Genomic DNA, 19,932 nt, shown 5'->3' with positions numbered 1-19,932 from the left:
GAATATTGTCTATGTATCTGTATTTCAACTATGCTATTTTGGGTGATGCCCACTGCTAATACTTCAGGTACAACAATGGAAAAGCAAGACAGGGCCGATGGCCCATGAGCGAGGACAATGGACTGAAAAGGCTTGGCCTTCCTGCGGGCCCTTGATACTGCCACTGACTCATGTACGCTGTGATACTACAGAGTCAGGTGGTCTTATCACCTGATAACAAACATTACCTGGGACTTCTTGTAACTTTCCACTGGAAGGGAAGAGGGGTCAAGTTTGGGAAACAAAGGATTCCCGACTTATGTAAATCCTATTTAAGGGTAGGGAAGAAGACAAATGGGACTCCTCCTCTCCATGACTTGTCTGCTCAAGAAGAAAGACTGCTAAAGCCAGCTGAAGGGAAGGCGGGGGCGGGGTAGGGGGTGTCCAGACTGAGACAGGGTTCCAGTCTGAAAAGGAATATAACTGGAACTCTGAACCACAGAAACTTTGCAACCTGCCTAAAATAACATTTAGGCTGAGAATTTACATTTCGTAACCTGTTTCTTCAGTATATTGAGCTTAGCTTGCCTATTTTGCTTTATTTGGTCAGTAATCTGCTTTGTTCTGTCGGTTATCTCTTACATTCACTTAAAATTCACCTTTTGTAGTTAAACAAACTTATTTCTTGTTTGTAATATAACCCAGTTTAGGTAATTTCTAACTGAGAGGGCAAGAAGTTGTGCACATCTCCCTCCACATTGAGGGAGGGGTCAAATTTAATAAAACCTTTGTGTTTGTACCCCTTAAAAAGAGTGGGCACCAGAGCGTTGGAGCAAGCCCCTAAGGCTGAATCTTTCCAGAACGGATCTCTGTCTCTCTGTGCAGCTCGGTATGGCCCTGCCTGTGTGCTTGGCTGGAAGAGGCTTGTGAGCCTAACACAGCAAGGTCAGGTAAAGGGGACCAGACTGGCAGAATAGGCTGACTCAGTGGCATGCGAGCACATCAGGTGACATCCCAAAGGGCCCAAACCCGTCACAGGCCTAATTTGTCTTAAATAGTGGCCCAGGGAGAACAGGTTGCTCAAATGTCTAAGCAAAACTGAAATGATGTGGAAAAGAGAAAATGCAACCTGTAAACAATAAAGAGTCACTTGATTATATTAAGTCAAAATTGAAATGAAGAGTTTTTGCTAGCCAGATGAATGGTAACTCTTGAGAAATGGGCTCATTGTAAAGATGCCTTACCAAATTTTCATTTACAATTCCATCGCTGGCCGCAAAAAAAGCCAGGACATGAGAGATGAAGTATTTTTCTTCTGATTTCAGCTTGTTCCAGTGAGGAAAGTCCTTTGATAAATCAACCTTATAGTAAAAAAAAAGAAAGAAAAATATAATATTATTGTCCGTTCATGTTGATAACTCATGAAGAAAAATAGAAGAAGCTTAAGCAAATCAGTGATGCTGGGAGTTATTTGAGATCAAACTTGAAAATGTTTAGAGAATTTTATTACATTTGTAATTGAACTCAAAATCAAACACAGTGAAAGCAATGAAGTACGGTAGCGTATCTGCCACCATAACATAATTTAATTGCTTTGCAGCTTATAAATGACCCCTTCCCCTCCGCTCTCCCCCACACAAATACAGATCTTTGGAAACTCAGAGAATATGCACACCATTTAGAGTCACTAGAATGACCACTAGATGTCTTATATTATAGTGTGTCTGCAAAGATATTTCTAATGGCAGAGTAGAACAATTTACTTTTACATAGCACCCTTCATCAGTCTGTGAAGCACTTTAGGATGAAAGACACTACAGAAATGGAAAACTACTTTAGATATTGAACCATACAACACTGAAAGTGAAAAACATTTCCTCACTGTAAAGCAGCAGGATTTCAAAACTTCAATATGTGTCAAACAACAGAGATGCTTTCCAATGTGTCTTTAATGATACTTGCAATTAAAGACCCCATTTTGCAACGAGTCTTTAAAATGACAAGGATTTTCTTTATGTGACATCTAATTTCTCCCACAAGGCTACTGTTTGGGACAATAAGAAAGCATTACATGTTTGCTCTTCTATAAGACAGTGAATTCTGGCTGGGGTAGAAACCACAGCTTCCTTAGCAGGGGTTGTATTTTTTTTTTTTTAAAACCACGGCAGCAGTTAGGTAGGGCCAGATGTGAAAACCAATGAGACACCAAAAACTTTATTCTTACAGTTAGATTCCCAATTCAGTCAAGCATGGCACTGGTGCTAAAATGACAGCGAGTGGGAGGAACTGGTAGGATAGTTAAGTCCAAAGCAGACTGCAAAGCATTACAAAGGAACCTCACAAAACTGAGTGACTGGGCAACAAAATGGCAGGTAAAATTCAATCTTCATAAATGCAAAGTAATACACATTGGAAAACATAATCCCAACTATACATTATAAAATGATCAGGTCTAAATTATGTTACCACTCAAGAAAGAAATTTTGGAGTCGTGGATAGTTCTCTGAAAACATCCACTCAATGTGCAGTGGCAGTCAAAAAAGCAAACAGAATGTTAGGAAAGGGATAGATAAGACAGAAAATCCAGATTGCCTCTATAAATCCATGGGATGCCTACACCTTGAATACTACATGAAGATCTGGTCGGCCCATCTCAAAAAAGATATACTGGAGTTGGAAAACTTACAGAGAAGGGCAACAAAAATTATTAAGGATATGTAACAGCTTCCATATGAGGAGAGATTAATAAGACTGGGACTTTTCAGTTTGGAAAAGAGATAACTAAGGGAGGATATGATAGAGGTCTATAAAATCATGACTGGTGTGGAGAAAGTGCGTTAACTTAGAGCTAAGGAGCGTCATTAGGTAGGAAGGAGTATTTAATCAATTCAACTTGGAGTAAACTACATGTATATTTAACAGCTGTCACCGTTTACAATCATCTGCCTAAAAAAAAAAAAATAATAATAATAGTGGCTAGTACTTCAATAGAGCATTTTCATCCATATATCTCAAAGCATTTTACAAGTGATGAAACTGAAGCACAGAGAGTGTAAGTGTCCCATCAAAGGCCACATGCAGCAAGTCAACTGCAGAGCCTGTAATAAAAGTCAGGTCTCCTGACTACTAAATCATGGGCCTTGTCCACTGGACCATAGTACTCACTGTGTCCCTAAGACACCACACTGCAACACATATCAGGCCTGACACACTCACTAACCCCAACACACTTATCATAATATGTATCTAAAAGGTGTCTTGTAAGGTATAATATTTAAACTGATCATATGCCAGTCCTGAAAATCATTGTGTGATGTATGTATGGGTTGTGTACAAAGAGTTACATGTGTATACTAGAAATACATTCTTAAAAAGTGTTTGGAAGGCAGTGCACAAACCCTGCCTGCCCTAGATAAAGAAATGTGTATTTACCGGTCTGACCTGCTTGATTACAGGCAGGGGACAATAAGAGCACATTTACACATAAGGTAAGTAAAGCTATCAAGCTAACAACCATGGAGGAGAGAGTTTAGTGAACAAGCCAGGGGAAAGTCTCTGCATCCCAGGGAGACTTCCTGGTTCTTGAGGCAGAGACAATGGACTTTGGGAAATATAAGGGTAATAAAAAGCCATTAATCCATCACCTAGAGGACAAGAGACCAGAGCTCTTGGAATCTGTGAAAGGTGGATCCTTCAACCATTTGGGCTGAAGTCTCTGGAACCTGACAATAGATGAGAAATTGCCTCAGACCAAGATTGTAGTCTGTTAAACTTTAGATACTAGAAAGCACGTTTTATTTTTGTTTTGTCTGCAATCATACCTGTCTTTTTCTCTTGCTTAGTATCACAGAATCATAGGGTTAGAAGGGACCACAAGGGTCATCTAGTCTAACCCCCGGCCAAGATGCATGATTAGTTGTGTCTAAACCATCCAAGACAGATAGCTATCCAGCCTGCTTTTGAAAACCTCCAGTGAAGAAGCTTCTGCAACCTCCTGAGGCAGTCTGTTCCATTGCCCTACTGTTCTTACGCTTAGGAATTTTTTCCTGAGATTTAATCTAAATCTGCTATGTAGTTTGAACCCATTGCCCGTTGTCCTGCCCTCTTTGGCAAAAGAGAACAACTTTTCTCCATTTTTTTTGTGGCAGCCTTTCATGTATCTGAAGACCACTCTCATATCCCTCCCTTAATCGCCTCTTTTCCAAACGAAACATACCCATGTCCCTTCAGCCTTTGCTCGTATGGCTTGCATTCCTTTGAACATCCCTTTGATCATCATTGTTGCTGGCCTCTGGATCCTTTCCAGTTTCTCTACATCCTTTCTATACATTCATGACCAAAACTGGACACAGTACTCCAGCTGAGGCCTAACCAGTGCTGAGTAAAGCGGAACTATCACCTCTCATGACTTGCATGCTATGCCTCTGTTAATGCAACCTAAAATTGCATTTGCTTTTTTTGCAACAGCATCTCATTTCTGACTCATGTTGAGGCTGTGATCCACCACAACTTCCAGATCCTTTTCAGCAGTGCTGCTGCCAAGCCAGTTTTCCCCCATTCTGTATTTATGCATTTGTTTTTTCTCCCCCAAGTGCAGCACCTTAGATTTGCCTTTGTTGAATTTCATTTTGTTGTTTATAGCCCAGTTCTCCAATTTATCAAGATACTTCTGAATGTTAGCTCTATCCTCCAAAGTATTGGCAACCCCCCTTCCACCCCACCAAACTTTGTCTCATCTGCAAACTTGATCAGTATGCTCTCTCTACCTATATCCAAGTCATTAATAAATATGTTCAATATTGGACCCAGAGCAGACCCCTGTGAACCCCACTTGAATCACTTAAATCTCTGTTCTTTATTAATAAACTCATTCTTGTTTTATTTACAAAATAATATCAGTGGTATACTCTAAAGTGAAGTGTGAGTCTTCAGCTAACCTAACAGGCTGGCGTGTACACTCTCTTTGGAGGCAGCGAACTTAATTTCTGTGAGCATCACAGCGAGACGTCTCTGGGGTTCGCTAGCTGTTAATTGCATGGGCAAGGTGTAGACCAGCAGAGTGTCAAGGACAGACTGGAGTGGCAGGCAGTTGAAAATCTCATCTCCAACAAGGCTGAGACTTGCTGAGGCAGAGAGATCACACTGTGGCTTACGGTTCTGAGTGTCCCAAACAGAACATCACACTCACCTCTTCTGCTGTCCAGAAGGAAGCCTGTGCCTTTTTATACATGTTCCATATATCTGGGTATTGGAGTGGGAAGATGACAAATCTACGAGGATTTTTTCTGAGAAGAGGCTCTTCATTTGGTTTAAAGTCATTTTCAATAGCATCTGAAGGGAAACCCTAAAGAAAAAGCAGTGTCATTTCAGAGGATTATTTCCCCGTTATTATTCCACCACTTACTTTCTTTTTAAAAATAATTCATCTGAGGAAAGATAAAAAAATTCCTCTGAATTAAACCAGAGATATGCACATACCTAAACCAAGTAACTGGAGGATCTTCTGCTGTAACCCTTGCTCTTCCTTCCGCCATCCCTACTATTTGTTACCATAGCTTATTGCTTTGTCTTTCTGCCTGGCTCTACCTAGAACAATTTTGAGTGTTGTAAATTAATAAGTAACATCCCTAGAAGTTTGCCTTGTACTAGGTGCAGCAATGTCAGGAAATGTCTGATTCTACACTGCAAAAAAGTCTCTGTGCAATACAATGGAGGAACCCAACTTGTATTGCCAAGATTCATGGAGCAAACAACGTTGAACTGAATGCACATGCAAGGTCACATAACCCCACTACCAGTTTGTGTCTAGCACAGCTACTCAGCGCTTGTCCATGCAGGGATGTTACATCTGATTAGCTCTGGTTTGCTCCCATTAAAGTCCTTGTGTCCACACATACTATTTTTAAGTACATTATTTGGCGTCTCAGGTTGCAGTAATTAACCCTGTCTGGAACAGGAAAAACTTTACAGTAAGGTTCCCCTCCCCCCACCACTTTAGCGTTTGCGTGGATGCCTTCCTAACTACTCCAAGTCTGGCAGTCCTCCGACTGCTACCAGACTGCAATGCTTCATACATGCATCAACCTGTCTGTGTATCTGTGTGCCTTCAACTGCTCGGATTTCATCTTCACTGGATATCATCCTCCTATTTAAATGCTGATGGGCAGCCAGGTGTGCCCCTGTTCGATACCAGGAAGTAGTGAGTTCACACTCCCAGGCTCATATTCCCATTATATCAGTCATGCACCTTGGTGCTTCTCTGTGGACCCCTCCAGAGCTCCTGGACTTGACTGCCCTCTTTGGAGAGCTGCACATCCAGTTATATCTGCGTAAGAGTCACCAGAATGCAAACATCCTCAAGCCATTGTCATAGCAAATAACTGCAAGGGACACTCCCAGACTTGGTTCCAGTGCCATATCAAAGCAAAGGAGCTCTGGCAAAAGTACCTGAAGACAAGGGACAAGAACAGGACCACTGATAGTATGGACAAGGTGGCAGGAGCATTAAGAGCCACTGGACAGCATTTTCGCAAACAATGCCACCTGACCCAGAGGATTTTAGATATTATACAAGAACCCCATATGGACAGCCACCCTGAAACTGCTGTGATGTAGAACTCTACCAGGAAGTATTACATGGTGTAATAGAATAAAACTGTACAAGGGGATTTAAACAACATTTTCTGGTAGTGGCTGTCCTCTGCAATGTTGAATGGAGCTGGGAGCCCCTCTCAGCCTGCTCAACCTTTAAACACTGCCCTGCCCCACTAAAAATGGTACCCACAACAGAGACTTAAAGCTATAAAGTTTTATTTCTCTGAAGTATAAAATCCCACAACCATCATTAATCATTCTCACCCCGTAAATTCCTTGGGAATTTTGAAAGTCCCCTTCCTGCTTGCTCGGTGACGCGTGCAATGGTCTCAGCGCATCTTTCCAGATGGCCAGGCCTGCTGCACACACCAGGCAATCCCCGGCTTGGAGCAATGCCGAGCTGCTAGACCTCATTTGGGGAGAGGAGGCTGTCCAGTCTCAGCTGTGCTAAAACCGAAGGAATTATACCACCTACGGACAGATTTCACGATGCATGACAGAAAGGGGCCATGACCAGGACACACTACAGTGCAGGGTCAAAGTGAAGGAACTGCGGAACACCTACCACAAGGCACTGGAGGCAAACCTCTGCTCCGGTGCTGCGCCCATGAGCTGCCGGTTCTACAAAGAGCTGCACATGATACTCGGTGGCGACACCACCTCCACTGCGAAGTCCACTGTGGATACTTCAGTGGCTCACGTGCCAGTCAGGAGTGGACCAAGCCAGCAGGATGAAATCTTGGATGAGGATGTGGAGAGGGCGGGGGACCCAGAGAAAGAGGATGACTCGGAGACCTGAGATGCATGCAGCCAGGAGCTCTTCTCTACCGCGAAGGAGGCAAGCCAGTCACAGCTGTTGGAGCTTGGCGAAGCGTAAACAGGAGAGGAGACCCCTGGAAGTGGCTTTGATTTTGGGAATCACTGAAGCGAGTTATTGGGGGCAGAAGGGTTGCAGAAAGCAGGCTTGTGTCTGTGATGCGCATACCACCACGTGCCTAGTCTGAATGGCGGAACAGGCTGTTAATTCCCATGAAGTGAGGGAGTCAATCTGCCTCAGAGATCTCCAGGAAACTCTCATGGAGATACTGGGCAATCTGCTACCGTGGGTTCTTTGGCAGAGCTGCTTTGTTTCTTAACCCCATTAAGTGTAACTTTCCTACGCCACATTGCCATCACTTGGGGGGGGGGGGGAAGCACACAGGCAAGGGGGAGCACACATTGCTGCACACAGGCAAGCTGCATAAAGGCCAGGGTGGAAGCCGCAGTCTTGGAGAAGACCCTCCCTTGATTCCCTGCTCACTCTCAGCAGTGAGATATCTTCCATAATGAACACAGCCTGTGGAAAATGTGGGGCCCCAAGACCCATGTGCCCAGTGTACAGTAGGGTCCAGGAACACCTATTTCCCCTGCGGCTACTCACCATTTTGGGGGTCTTGTGGCTCATGTGTGCTGCCTGGGGTCAACCAGTTAGTGACACGTATGTGAATAGTGGCTGTGTTTTAAATCACTGACTCAGTGGTCTGTGTGTTGCAAACAATACTGCTTCCGTAAAATGTTGCATTTTTGCTTCACAGATATGACCTTGGGAGCCTAGTCTCCATCTTTGTTATCGCCGGCTGAACGGCTGCACAGAATTAGAAAGCAGCCATGAAGAACTAAGGAGGACTTTCTGTGTGAGGTCATGATGCACTCTGCAGCCAAAAAACAGGAATTGAAGGAGTGGCGGGACAGCAAGAGGAGGGACCGAAAGGAGAATGCGGCACACCAGAAGGAAGCCAGGGAGCGGCTGTTAAACTTATGGAGCACCAAGCGGACACGCTCCAAGTGCTACTAGCACTGCAAACTGAGCAGCTTCGCACCCGCCATCCCCTGCAGCCACAGTCGCAAAACTCTTTCCCATGCCCCCCCAGACACCACCAACACAGACTTATCAACCTTCTGGCTCCAGTCTGTACCCGCAGCATTCCACTCCTCCCCCATCACAGCACTGCAGACTCCCAGTAACCACTGCACTCAACACCCGTCCCTCTGCAGTTTAGCTCTGCTGAAGTTCAGTACCCACTGCACTGTACTCCAAAGGACAAGGCTGCATATGATACCTGGACATACACAAATCTTTAACTGTCCCGGGACCCCATCTCCTCCTGGGACCTTCCCTTCCCCCATCTCCCTCAGTGCTGATGTGCTTTTTTGTTTGTTTCTCTCCTCCAGTTTTTGTTTTTTTAATAAAAGATTGTGTTAGTTTGAAAGCAATCTTTATTCCATTAATTGAAAGCAAACAGTGACCTCCAAAGCAAGAGGAAATTTTCTTAAACCTTCACAGTGCATCGTCTGCACCAACCACAATCACCTCCTAGCAGTATAAGCACTGCACTCCTGAGCATAGCAACAAATATTAGTGGCTTTCAGCTTCGAATTGCTGCTTCAAGGCATCCCTGATCCTTATGGCCCCACGCTGCGCCCTTCTAATAGCCCTGGTCTCTGGATGTTCAAATTCAGTCTCCAGGCACTGAGACTCAGCAGTCCAGCCCTGAGTGAAGGTTTCACCCTCCCCTTCACAAATATTATGGAGCGTACAGTACACGGCTATAAGTGGAGGAATATAGTCATCAGACAGGTCCAGCCTCCCGTAAAGGCAGCGCCAGAGGGCCTTTAAATGGCCAAATGCACACTCCATAGTCATTCTGCACTTGCTCAGCCTGTTGTTGAACCGCTCCTTGCTGCTGTCAAGGTGCCCCGTGTATGGCTTCATGAGCCATGGCATTAAGGGGTAGGCAGGGTCTCCCAGGATCACAATGCGCATTTCTACTTCCCCAACAGTGATCTTCTGGTCTGGGAAGAAAGTCCCTGCTTGCAGCTTCCTGAACAGTCCAGTGTTCCGAAAGACCTCGTCATGCACCTTTCCGGACCAGCCTGGGTTAATGTCTGTGAAATGCCCACGGTGATCCACAAGCGCCTGGAGAACCATAGAGAAATACCCCTTGTGATTAATGTATTCGGTAGCTAGGTGGAATATGCATGCCATCTACTGCCCCTCCACAGTTAGGGAAGCCCATTTGTGCAAAGCCATCCACATCACACACTTTGCCCAGAGTCACAGTTTTTCGGAGCAGGATGCGATTAATGGCCCTGCCCATGTCCGACAACACGAGTCCAACAGTCGACTTTCCCACTCCGAACTGGTTAGCGACCGATCAGTAGCAGTCTGGAGTAGCCAGCTTCCACGGTGCAATCACCACGCACTTCTCCAACTACAGGGCAGCTCTCATTCTTGTGTCCATGCGCCACAGGGCGGGGTGAGCTCATAACACGGTCCTGTGAATGTGGCTGTCCTCATCCGAAAGTTCTGCAGCCACTGCTTGTCATCCCAGACGTGCATCACGACGTGATCCCACTAGTCAGTGTTTGTTTCCCAAGCCCCAAAGCAGAGTTCCACTGTGGTCAGCACCTCCACGAATGCCACAAGCAATCTTGTGTTGTAGCTACTATGCGTGGCAAGATCAATATCGCACTCCTCGTCTTTGTAGTTTAAGAAATAACTCTACTGCCACGCCTGATGTATTAGTCAGAGTGAGCAGCATACTGGTAAAAAATGTGTGATCCATTCCTGCAGACCGAAGAGGCAGAGTGCGCAGTACACAAACCATTAAGAGATGGCGCCAAATGCGGATGGAAGCACAGGGATTGCTGGGATGTGAAGCAATGCATCACGGGGCACTGGGATAGGACCCAGGATGCCGCGCAATGACCTCCGCCTTCCCACAACTCTTAGCGGCAGAAAAGGAAGAGATGCTCTGAGGGATATCTACCCAGAGTGCACTGCTCTGAATACCGCCGCAAGTGCGAACACACTATTGCGCAGGCAGCTGACAGTGTGAACACACAACAGTGGTTTTCCTTCAGCCCTCTCTGAGTGGTTCTGTTAACTGCTGGCACTGTAACTCTGCCAGCATAGATACACCCTAAGGAATATTGACTACAAATAATTTCTCACCCTAAATGTTGTTTCAAGCAGGTCGCAGAGTTTCTTGAAGGTAAACTGCACTGCTTGCAGCTTAAATCTCCAGAAATTCCTTTTACAGGCTGACCTTTCTCGCCTGGGCTCAGCCCCTGCCTCCCCCAGCTTAGTTCCTTTGATCCTTCAGGTGTTTTCAGCAGTCTTCCTTCTTGGGCAGGGAAGCAGTGGAGAAGAGCCCTGATTAACTCATTCCCCAGTATTAAACAGGATTTGAATATGGTGGGAACCTTGTTTTCTAGTTTGTCCCCCCACCCCCTTCCTGTGGAAAAGTACCAGCATTTCAAGATGGTATCCTGTACCAGGTGACATGATCACATGACCCTGCAGTGTCAACACAGCATCCCAGGAAACCTCTCAGGAAGGAGGGAGATTAGTAGCTTCAAAGTCCTATTGTCCTTCCTAATGGCCCATACAGGCTGATTACATACTGTCTGGTGGGTGTTCTCCAGGTGAAAACACAGTTGTAATTATTACATAGCTAATATTTCTAACTTCAGATACAGGCCTACAAATTGAATAATTACATTCAGTAAATCATAACCTTTTCAGTGATACCTCCCATGACCCATCTTGCACAAAACATATCTTAGTTATGCCATATTCATATCATAAGAATATCTCTAAGAAGAATATGGGGTATAGGGTCACATTAGGTACATTAAATTTTATGGAGGTACATTGCCAAAAATCAGCCTACAGAGGCATTCCACAATGCACAGAGATTGCAGGGTGCAAGATATTACCTCATCCACCTTGTCTGTCTAGAGACTGCAAGGCATTTTATAGCACAATGCTTTGTGTCCAAACCAATAATTGAAAAAGTTTATTATGCAGTGCACTCTGCTGATCTACAGGTGTTTATAAAAGAGAATTTCAGTCAGAGTGAGCTCTATTTTAGCAGGCACATTGTAAGACAAAGCAGCTCTCTCAGGGCTGTCCATATAGCTAGTGTTTCTATTCTCCTCCGGCACTAGCTAAAAGACACCATCCTGGCAAACAGAGGTGCAGCTTATTTTCCCAGTTTGCCCATTGTCTTTTTTAACAATATCCTTCTATGTCTTCTAGGGACTCACCTCAAGGTAACACCCTCCAGTGCAAGGACAGCCTGCAGGAGTGAACATGCAACCTCACTGTCTTCCACCCATTCACCCCACAACTCCCCACCCTCCTAGCTTTGGTACAGGGGGCATACACAAGAGGGAAATAACCTCAAAAATGATGGAGGAAATCTTAAAGCAAACTCCAGAGTAGGAAGAGAAGATGGGAAGGACATTCCAAAACAGTGGGAACAATAACATTTTATCATCAGTAGCATGGAGACCAGCATTGGGACAATAAGTACTTGTCCCTTTTCTGATTTCCCTCAGCACCTGTAAGACCCTGACCTGGGCATACAAGGGCCTTATCTGCTAAAATGAGGATGATTTTCCAATTACCAATAGCCTTCTACTGAAAAAAGCAGGGAGCTCAGCTGCTTGCTTGGTGTCAGGATGGTCCTGCGACTAAGGTAATGACTGGGATTCAGAGGACCTAGCTTCTAATCCTGTGTAGGACAAATATGCAATTAAAGAATTAGTTTGATTAAGGACATGTGTGTTGTAAAGAAAGGCCCTGACTAGCAAGTACAAGGAAGGTGTAGAACTGATCAATGAAATTGTTTTTAATTGTTCACTTTCATTCATAAAACTTTGCTTATGAAGTTATATTAATAAACAACATTCATTCATAAAACTGGTTACCCAATAACTGGCTAATAGAGTTTCACTTTCAATCCAATTGCGGCTTAAATCACTGAAACTTACACTGTTTCAACATTGTAACTTCTGTTCACTGTTTGCCATTCCTTACACTTATCCATGTTGTAACCCAAACTCCACTTTAACTTGTCCCAAACTCCATTTTAAAATGCTCACTTCATTTTTGCAAAACCCTGCTGTAATCTGATTAGTGTAGTTTAGATGTGTGAATGAGGTATGTATGGATGATGGAATCAACCTCCAGCCCCAGACTGTCCTGATGAAATAAAGTGTAAACACCAACGACTGAAGATCCAGACAACAGCCCTGACAAAGCAAGAAGAGTCCACCCTAAAAAAAATAGAACAAAAGTACAACTGAAGAAACATCAAAGCCAGGTCCTAGGCTGAAAGTCATGTCTGCAATTGATGGGTGATCAATCACACGGAACCCAGAGGCAGCGCGACACAGCAAGACCTACAGTCTCTGGATTCAAACTGAAGCCTACAAAAAGGATGGGTGAGATGGAAGATTTTGGAGGGTAACATTCTGCTGCCAACATGGAAGGCATTGGTGCATGCCCAACAGAGACCCAGCCCTTCCTTGTGCCCGGCTTTCCTGGCCAGTTAGCTGCCACAAGCTACGAACCTAAGCCACGAACTCAGGCTACAGTCAGGACTGGTAACTACCTAGCAGCTGCAGAACACAGAGAGAGAGAGTGTGTGTGCGCGCACATAGGTATTAGATATTAGTTATTGTTCATGTGTTATTATAATAAACGTGACATCTTGTCTTGTCCCCTGAAACGACCTGTGCAGTTTTGGCTGTATAACAAAGGCCTTGAAAATAATAAGTTACAAGGCCAGAAGTAATAAAGTAGGGAGGATGTCTGGTTGAAAGAGTAACTAATGAGTAAGATTAACATTTTGTCACAATTATTTTTAGTAAAAGTCTGGGATAGGTCACAGGAAACAAACAAAAATTCACAGAAGCCCATGACCTCTCTCTGACTTTTACTAAAAAAAAACTGTGACAAAATGGGGCTGACGGTGGGATGAGAGTCTGAGCCCTGCTGCAGTTGGGATCTGCGGGGGGGGGGGGGCGGGGGGGGGGAAGAGGGGCCTCCCATCAGCTGATAATTACAGCCCCACCATGCTGAGGCTGAAGCAGAAAATGTTTCAGAAGTCTCTGGAAGTCATGGAATCTGTGACATCATCTTAGCTTTACTAATGAGATAAGGGGAAGTTTCTAAAAAGAAGGCCTCTGACCCACAGGGGTAACTGGAGATGGTTTTAAATAAGACAAAAAAAATCTGTTTTCAAATGAGCCAACATGGCCCATCCCAACCTGTACACCTGTGTTAAAATCTATGTGAATTCAAGTGCAATGAAAAAACTATTGAGCAGCAAGGAGGAGGAGAGGAAAGGCCTTGGGAAGAAAGTTGGTTGTAAAACTTATCTGGGTTAAGACTAGAAACAAGGATGAACTGTCTCAAATAGGCTTTCAGCTGAAGTCAGTAATTGGCAATGACATCACTTGTTTGTTAAAGGACATAAGAAAGAAAACTCTTAAAGGGTTTAATACTAATACCTGCATGACAGCAGTGGAGCCAACCAATATGGGTCTAATAACTAAGGCTACGATTATGTCACAGAATCTGTGACTTCCAGAGACCCCTCTGAAATTTTCTGCTCCGGCCCGCAGCAGCTCCTATCTGCTGGGCAGCAGGGGGACCCCAGAGCTCCCTGTGGGTCCCCCAGAGCTCCCACTCACCGCAGATGGCTGAGATCCCTGCTGCTGCCCAGCCGCAGCAGTTGGCAGGAGCCTCCCACCCCCACCTCAGCAGCCCAGCAGCAGCAGGGGGACCCCGCAGTAGCCCAGCCGCCAGGGTAGGGATTGGACCCTCCTCATTTTGTCAAGGATATTTTTAGTAAAAATCATGGACAGGTCACGGGCTTCTGTGAATTTTTATTTATTGCCCGTGACCTGTCCGTGATTTTTACTAAAAATATCCATGACAAAATCTGAGCCTTACTAATAACCCCTGGGTTTAGCCTGTTTGTAAGTAACTTGATCAAATGCTTATGAATGTTTTGTTACTGTTTAGGTGTAGTAAACTGCTTATTATTTAGGCATTTTAGCCACATTTAGAGCAATTTTATTGGCCTTTGGATTTAATAAAGGTATCAAAGCCATGCTAACTCACCCATACTGCACTACGCAGACCTTTTGAACTGGATCTGCAGTTTGACTTGTGTCCACACTGCAAAATGACAAGGCTTGGATCTGAGCTATAGCAGGACTTGGGCTCTGACTCCCCCAGCAGGATCCTAGAACCCCAAGACCAGAGTGCTTGCTGACCCAAGTTAGACTGAGTTGTCGTGGACAGAAGGGGGGCTTGGGCTCAAACCTGATCAGAGCCTGGACTCAATGTGCCACGTAGATATACCTTAAGTCTTTGTACAGTACCTAGCACAACGGGATCCTGATCTTGGTTGGGGCCTCTAGGCACTACTCGAATATAAATAACCAACAAATTGTGCTGGGATCCCTGCATAGCTATCAATATCTAAACAGTGGGGTAACAGACAAATCACCAAACATACTTGGCCTCCAACTTCTGGAGGGTTTTGTTCAGATTCTAGTGAATTTCAGCACTTACAGAGTGCATTACAAGCAAATTAATTATCACAACGCTCCCAAGAGAAGATAGTATTTACCTGTCTTTTTAAGTCAAACCCCTTATCATCACTTTAAGGAGAGGGCTTAACCAAATTTCCTTATTTAAATTTAGAAAAGACAAAATACATGTAAACACTTAACATTTATTTGACATTTCCCTAGAATTTAGCAACTACTATATGATAGAGTTCAAAAGCTCCCCAAGGACCTATGTGTTCCTGGTGTAGCTGGAACTCCCATTGAAATCAAGGAGTGCATGCTCAGACTCAGATCAACAAAGATATCCCATATTTTAAAAGCAAAATGTTTTATTATGAACTTAGCCAAACTAAGGAGACCAAATCAAAGGATGTTTGGCAGGCCCGGTGTCCATTTTTTTTAGACTTTTTTCTATGCAAAAATGTATTTCATTACACAGATGCAGTTAACTTAAAAAACAAAACACACTTTTGTTTGAATAACTTTACCAGTTATTGTTAGTAGTAACACCCTAAGTCACTAGGTCCAAGGAGAGAATGCTTCAGTGCTTCACAATGATACTGAAACAATGGAGGACAGCACTGTGTCAGCACACCTGTTGTCCCTGGGAGTCATTCACACAACAGAGAACTACATTAAAACACACACACAAATAAATCCAGGAAGATATGGCTGTAAAAAAGCAAAAAGTCATGACTGAGGCTTGGTCTACATTAGCAACAATATGTTGGTATAACTACGTGGAAAATCTACACCCCTGGGCGATGCAGTTATGCCGACCTAATCCCTGGTGTAGACAGTGCTATGTCAACAGGAGGGCTTCTCCTGGCTCCCACCTCTCAGGGAGGCGGAGTACCTCTCTCGTCAGCAGGTATTGTCTTCACTGAAGCGCTACAGCTGCCCTGCTGTGGCATTTTAAGTGTGGACAACCCTGAGCGCAGGAGTGCCCATTGGATACTATGAGCATAGCGCTGCCAGCCCCAAGCACTCAGACACCACAAGTCCCCGTTCACCCCCAAAAGCCATGAGAGCGTTTTTAAGCCAGTGAGATTTTGTATAGCCTTAGGGCCCGGGTTCTTCATAGCTGCCTTCTGGGGCACATTTTCCAGCTTTACTTCACCATCACAGCTCGAGGCTGAGCGGGAAGGGAGCCATGCGAGTCTAGCGAAGCTCAGGGCTCCAGGAACTGGGGGCTTGAGAAGAACACACCCGAAGCCAGGGGAGCCGGTAGCCCCGACTCACTCCCCCCTCGCCAACCTCCGAAGAGCCGCACTCGAGACGGACGCTGACCCGTCGTCAGCCCCAGCGTCCGGGTGAATAACGAACCGGCGCTGGGCGGAGATCCCGGCTCGCCGAGCACCTGCCGCACCGCGCTGCCCACCCGCGGTAGGCCTGGCCCCGAGCCCGAACCAGGCTGCTAGGGGCCGGCCGCAGCGCGCCCCCTGCCCCGAGGGCAGCGCGAGCCAGCCTGGCGCGTGACCCGCTACAGGGCCAGGCGCCCCGGCAGCGCTTACCCGCTCCGGCCCTACGGCCTCCTGCGGCGGAGCGCGGCCCCGGCGCTCGCCCATGGCGCGCGGCGGCCGAGCCGGGCTGCGCCAGTGGCCGGAGGGACACGCTGGACCAGCGCTGCGCAGCCGCTGGAACGTTACAAACGGCGCGGCTGCTCGCGTGCGCGTTCCGACGGCGCGTGCGCGTTCCGACTGAGCATGCTCAGCGAGCGCGGCTGAAGCCGCTGCCCTCCCCCGGGCGGGGAGTCTGTGCGCGGCTGCGCACGGGGGCGGCGCAGAGGCGCGAAGGGGCCTGAGGGGGCGGGTGAGTCGGTGAAATGTTTTACACCCCCCCCCCTCCCGAAGTGACAAGGGCCTGCCCGGGTTTGCTGTTCCCAGGAGCCCCCGGCCCGGCCCGTGGCTGCCGGCGGCCTCCGGCAGCGGGCAGGCTGGGCGCTGCGTGGGCTGCCCTGGACCTGTCACACCTGCAAAGGGAGAGGCCCGCCTCGAAGAGACGTCTCTCGGAAACTGTCAGTGCCCCCAGCACCGCAGCGTTCCCCGCGTTAGCTGCATGCAGCCCGCTGTTTAGCTGAGCTTTTCCTCGCACCCAGTCCCTGACTGTCTTACGGGCTGCCAGGAGCTTCAGCCATCAGCCCTCGCCCTGGCTCTAGTCGAGCACCTGCTAGTTGATGCCTGAGATTTTAAGTCTTAAAGTTTTGTTCTTTCTCCTACATGTCTGTTCCTTGGGATCATGTGACCTCGTGGCAGAATGATCTCGTGAGTTGGTGTCAAAACTTCTCCAGCTTCCTTTGATCCACACAGGGGGATTGCCTGCAGCAGCAGCTGTCATTTTGCCTCTTTCTGCCGCTGTGTAGTGCTTTTTCTGTGTTGAACCTGCATCCCACATGTTCACTACAGGCCAGGTTTTTAAAGGGGGAAAGTACCTATTGATGCTTTTGAAAATTAGTTGCCTAAATAGCTTTAAAAATCTGGCCCTATACTATCATAGAATATCAGGGTTGGAAGGGACCTCAGGAGGTCATCTAGTCCAACCCCCTGCTCAAAGCAGGACCGATCCCCAACTAAATCGTCCCAGCCAGGGCTTTGTCAATCCTGACCTACAAGATCTGTGTATATAAAAAGATCTTCTACACTTTCCACAGTATGCATCCGATGAAGTGAGCTGTAGCTCACGAAAGCTCATGCTCAAATAAATTGGTTAGTCTCTAAGGTGCCACAAGTCCTCCTTTTCTTTTTGCAAAAATCATGAGTTATACACTCAAAAGTTATGAAATTGAAATACATACATGTGGGTTTCTCTTACTTTGCCATTCTGTTTCTGAGCCTTTAGGGCAGGGGTGGGCAAACTACGGCCGCGAGCTCCCACTGCGGAGTAGGGTCTGGGGCTTGTCCTACTCTGGCGCTCCAGCTGGGGTGCAGGCTGTGACACGCAACTCCCAGAAGCCACAGAATGACCCCCTCCAGCTCTTACACGCTCCAATGGGAGCTGCACGGGTGTTGCCTGCAGAAGGGGTAGTCTGCACAGCTATCTGGCCAAGCCTCCGCATAGGAGCCGGAGTAGGGACATGTTGCTGCTTCTGGGAGCCACTCGAGTTAAGCACCGCTCAGAGCCTGCATCCCGGAGCCTCTCCCCATGCCCCAAGCCCCTGCCCCAGCTCTGATCCGTCTTCCAAACTCCTCAATCCCAACTCAGAGCACCCTTCTGCACCCCAAACCTCTCATCCCCAGCCCCACCCCAGAGCCCACAACCCCAGCCAGAGCCTGCACCCCTTCCTGCACCCCTAGCCCCAGCCCAGAGCATCCTGCACCCTGAATTCCTCATTTCTGGCCACACACCCTCCCATACCCCAACCCCAATTTTGTGAACATTCATGGCTCACCCTACAATTTCTATTCCCAGCTGTGGCCCTCAGGCCAAAAAGTTTGCCCACCCGTGCTTTAGGGTACACTAGCTTCATATTTTTGCTGTCTTCTTTCCCAAAGAATCCATATATCAAAAACAGGTCTACATTTCTATAACATTCAATACCATTTTGGACTTGCACTCACATGCAATTCCCCCCTCCTTTTATAATTGAAAACTTATTAAAAATCCTTATGGCTATAAGTAATTCCCCATCCTGCATACACCAAAGTACACACTTTACTCCATTTGTTGCGTACATAAAAGTTGATCTTTCTGCTGAAGTGTGTATCCTTCTAATTACATATTTTAATTTTGTTGCCTTTGTGTGCTATATATTTGTTATGATACATTTCAGTGATGTTTTTCATTCTGACAAGTGTATTGTTCCGTCTTGCCAAAATCAAGGATTTTCTAAGATAAATTATCCTGTTACTCCTTTGCATTGGTTGCCTTTTGGAGAAACTAAAGTGCCTTTTCTCCACTATAAGAAAAGTAGTACGTGTGGCACCTTAGAGACTAACAAATTTATTTGAGCATAAGCTTTCGTGAGCTATAGCTCACTTCATCGGATGCATTCAGTGGAAAATACAGTTTTTACAGGGAGATAGCTAATGCATTAGTTATCCCCTGGTAAGAATACACATTTCTCCACCCTGAGGGGACAGACTATAATGCTGACTCAGATGTTAAATTAACCATTATGCATAGCTTGACAACTCTGATACTGATTGTGTGGCTAACACTACTCCTTTGCCATCAGAGGCATTTGCATGTGAATGTCTGCAGCCCCACCCTCCATTTGGGCAAGTGTCATGGAAAAACAGTTTAAAGCATTTTAACTAAAGGAATTAAAGGAGGCTTCCTGCCAACCCTTCTATTTCCCCTTATTAAGGGTATTTCTAGATAGTGTGATACTTAAGGTACAAAGTTAATGCACATACCTCACAGCACCTTAAACCCCTGTGTGGGGCTGCTTTCATTCAAAAGTAAATTGGTGTTAGTTTTGACAACAGTAGTCAGGGCCCCATGGAAGATTTCAGAGTAGCAGCCGTGTTGGTCTGTATTCGCAAAAAGAAAAGGAGTACTTGTGGCACCTTAGAGACTAACCAATTTATTTGAGCATAAGCTTTCGTGAGCTACAGCTCACTTCATCGGATGTATACTGTGGAAAGTATAGAAGATCTTTTTATACACACAAAGCATGAAAAAATGGGTGTTTACCACTACAAAAGGTTTTCTCTCCCCCCACCCCACTCTCCTGCTGGTAATAACTTATCTAAAGTGATCATAAGCTATTACCAGCAGGACAGTGGGGTGGGAATAGGTATTGTTTCATATTCTCTGTGTATATATAAAGCCTGCTGCAGTTTCCACGATATGCATCTGAGGAAGTGAGCTGTAGCTCACGAAAGCTTATGCTCTAATAAATTGGTTAGTCTCTAAGGTGCCACAAGTCCTCCTTTTCTTTTTGCGAATACAGACTAACACGGCTGCTACTCTGAAACCTCTCCTTACAATGTGTATGATAAT

The 19,932-nt window shown here is 45.9% G+C and overlaps 1 protein-coding gene across 1 annotated transcript in view; it reads right to left on the bottom strand.

The window, feature by feature from the left end:
• RRM2B (ribonucleotide reductase regulatory TP53 inducible subunit M2B) overlaps positions 1-16,660 on the bottom strand; it is a 37,707-nt gene extending 21,047 nt beyond the window's left edge. The window contains exons 1-3 of the mRNA XM_084621571.1: positions 16,503-16,660; positions 5,168-5,323; positions 1,224-1,340 (exon numbers count right to left, since the gene is read on the bottom strand). Coding sequence (XP_084477697.1) covers positions 1,224-1,340; positions 5,168-5,323; positions 16,503-16,556 — 327 coding nt within the window. The 5' untranslated portion in view covers positions 16,557-16,660. The remainder of the gene's footprint in view (positions 1-1,223; positions 1,341-5,167; positions 5,324-16,502) is intronic.
• Positions 16,661-19,932: the final 3,272 nt, after the last annotated feature.

Source organism: Lepidochelys olivacea, assembly GCF_965140295.1.
Source record: "Lepidochelys olivacea isolate rLepOli2 genome assembly, chromosome: 2".
Lineage (NCBI taxonomy): Eukaryota > Metazoa > Chordata > Testudines > Cheloniidae > Lepidochelys > Lepidochelys olivacea.
Note: the sequence above shows the minus strand (reverse complement) of the source record. Positions and strands in the feature narration are given on the sequence as shown.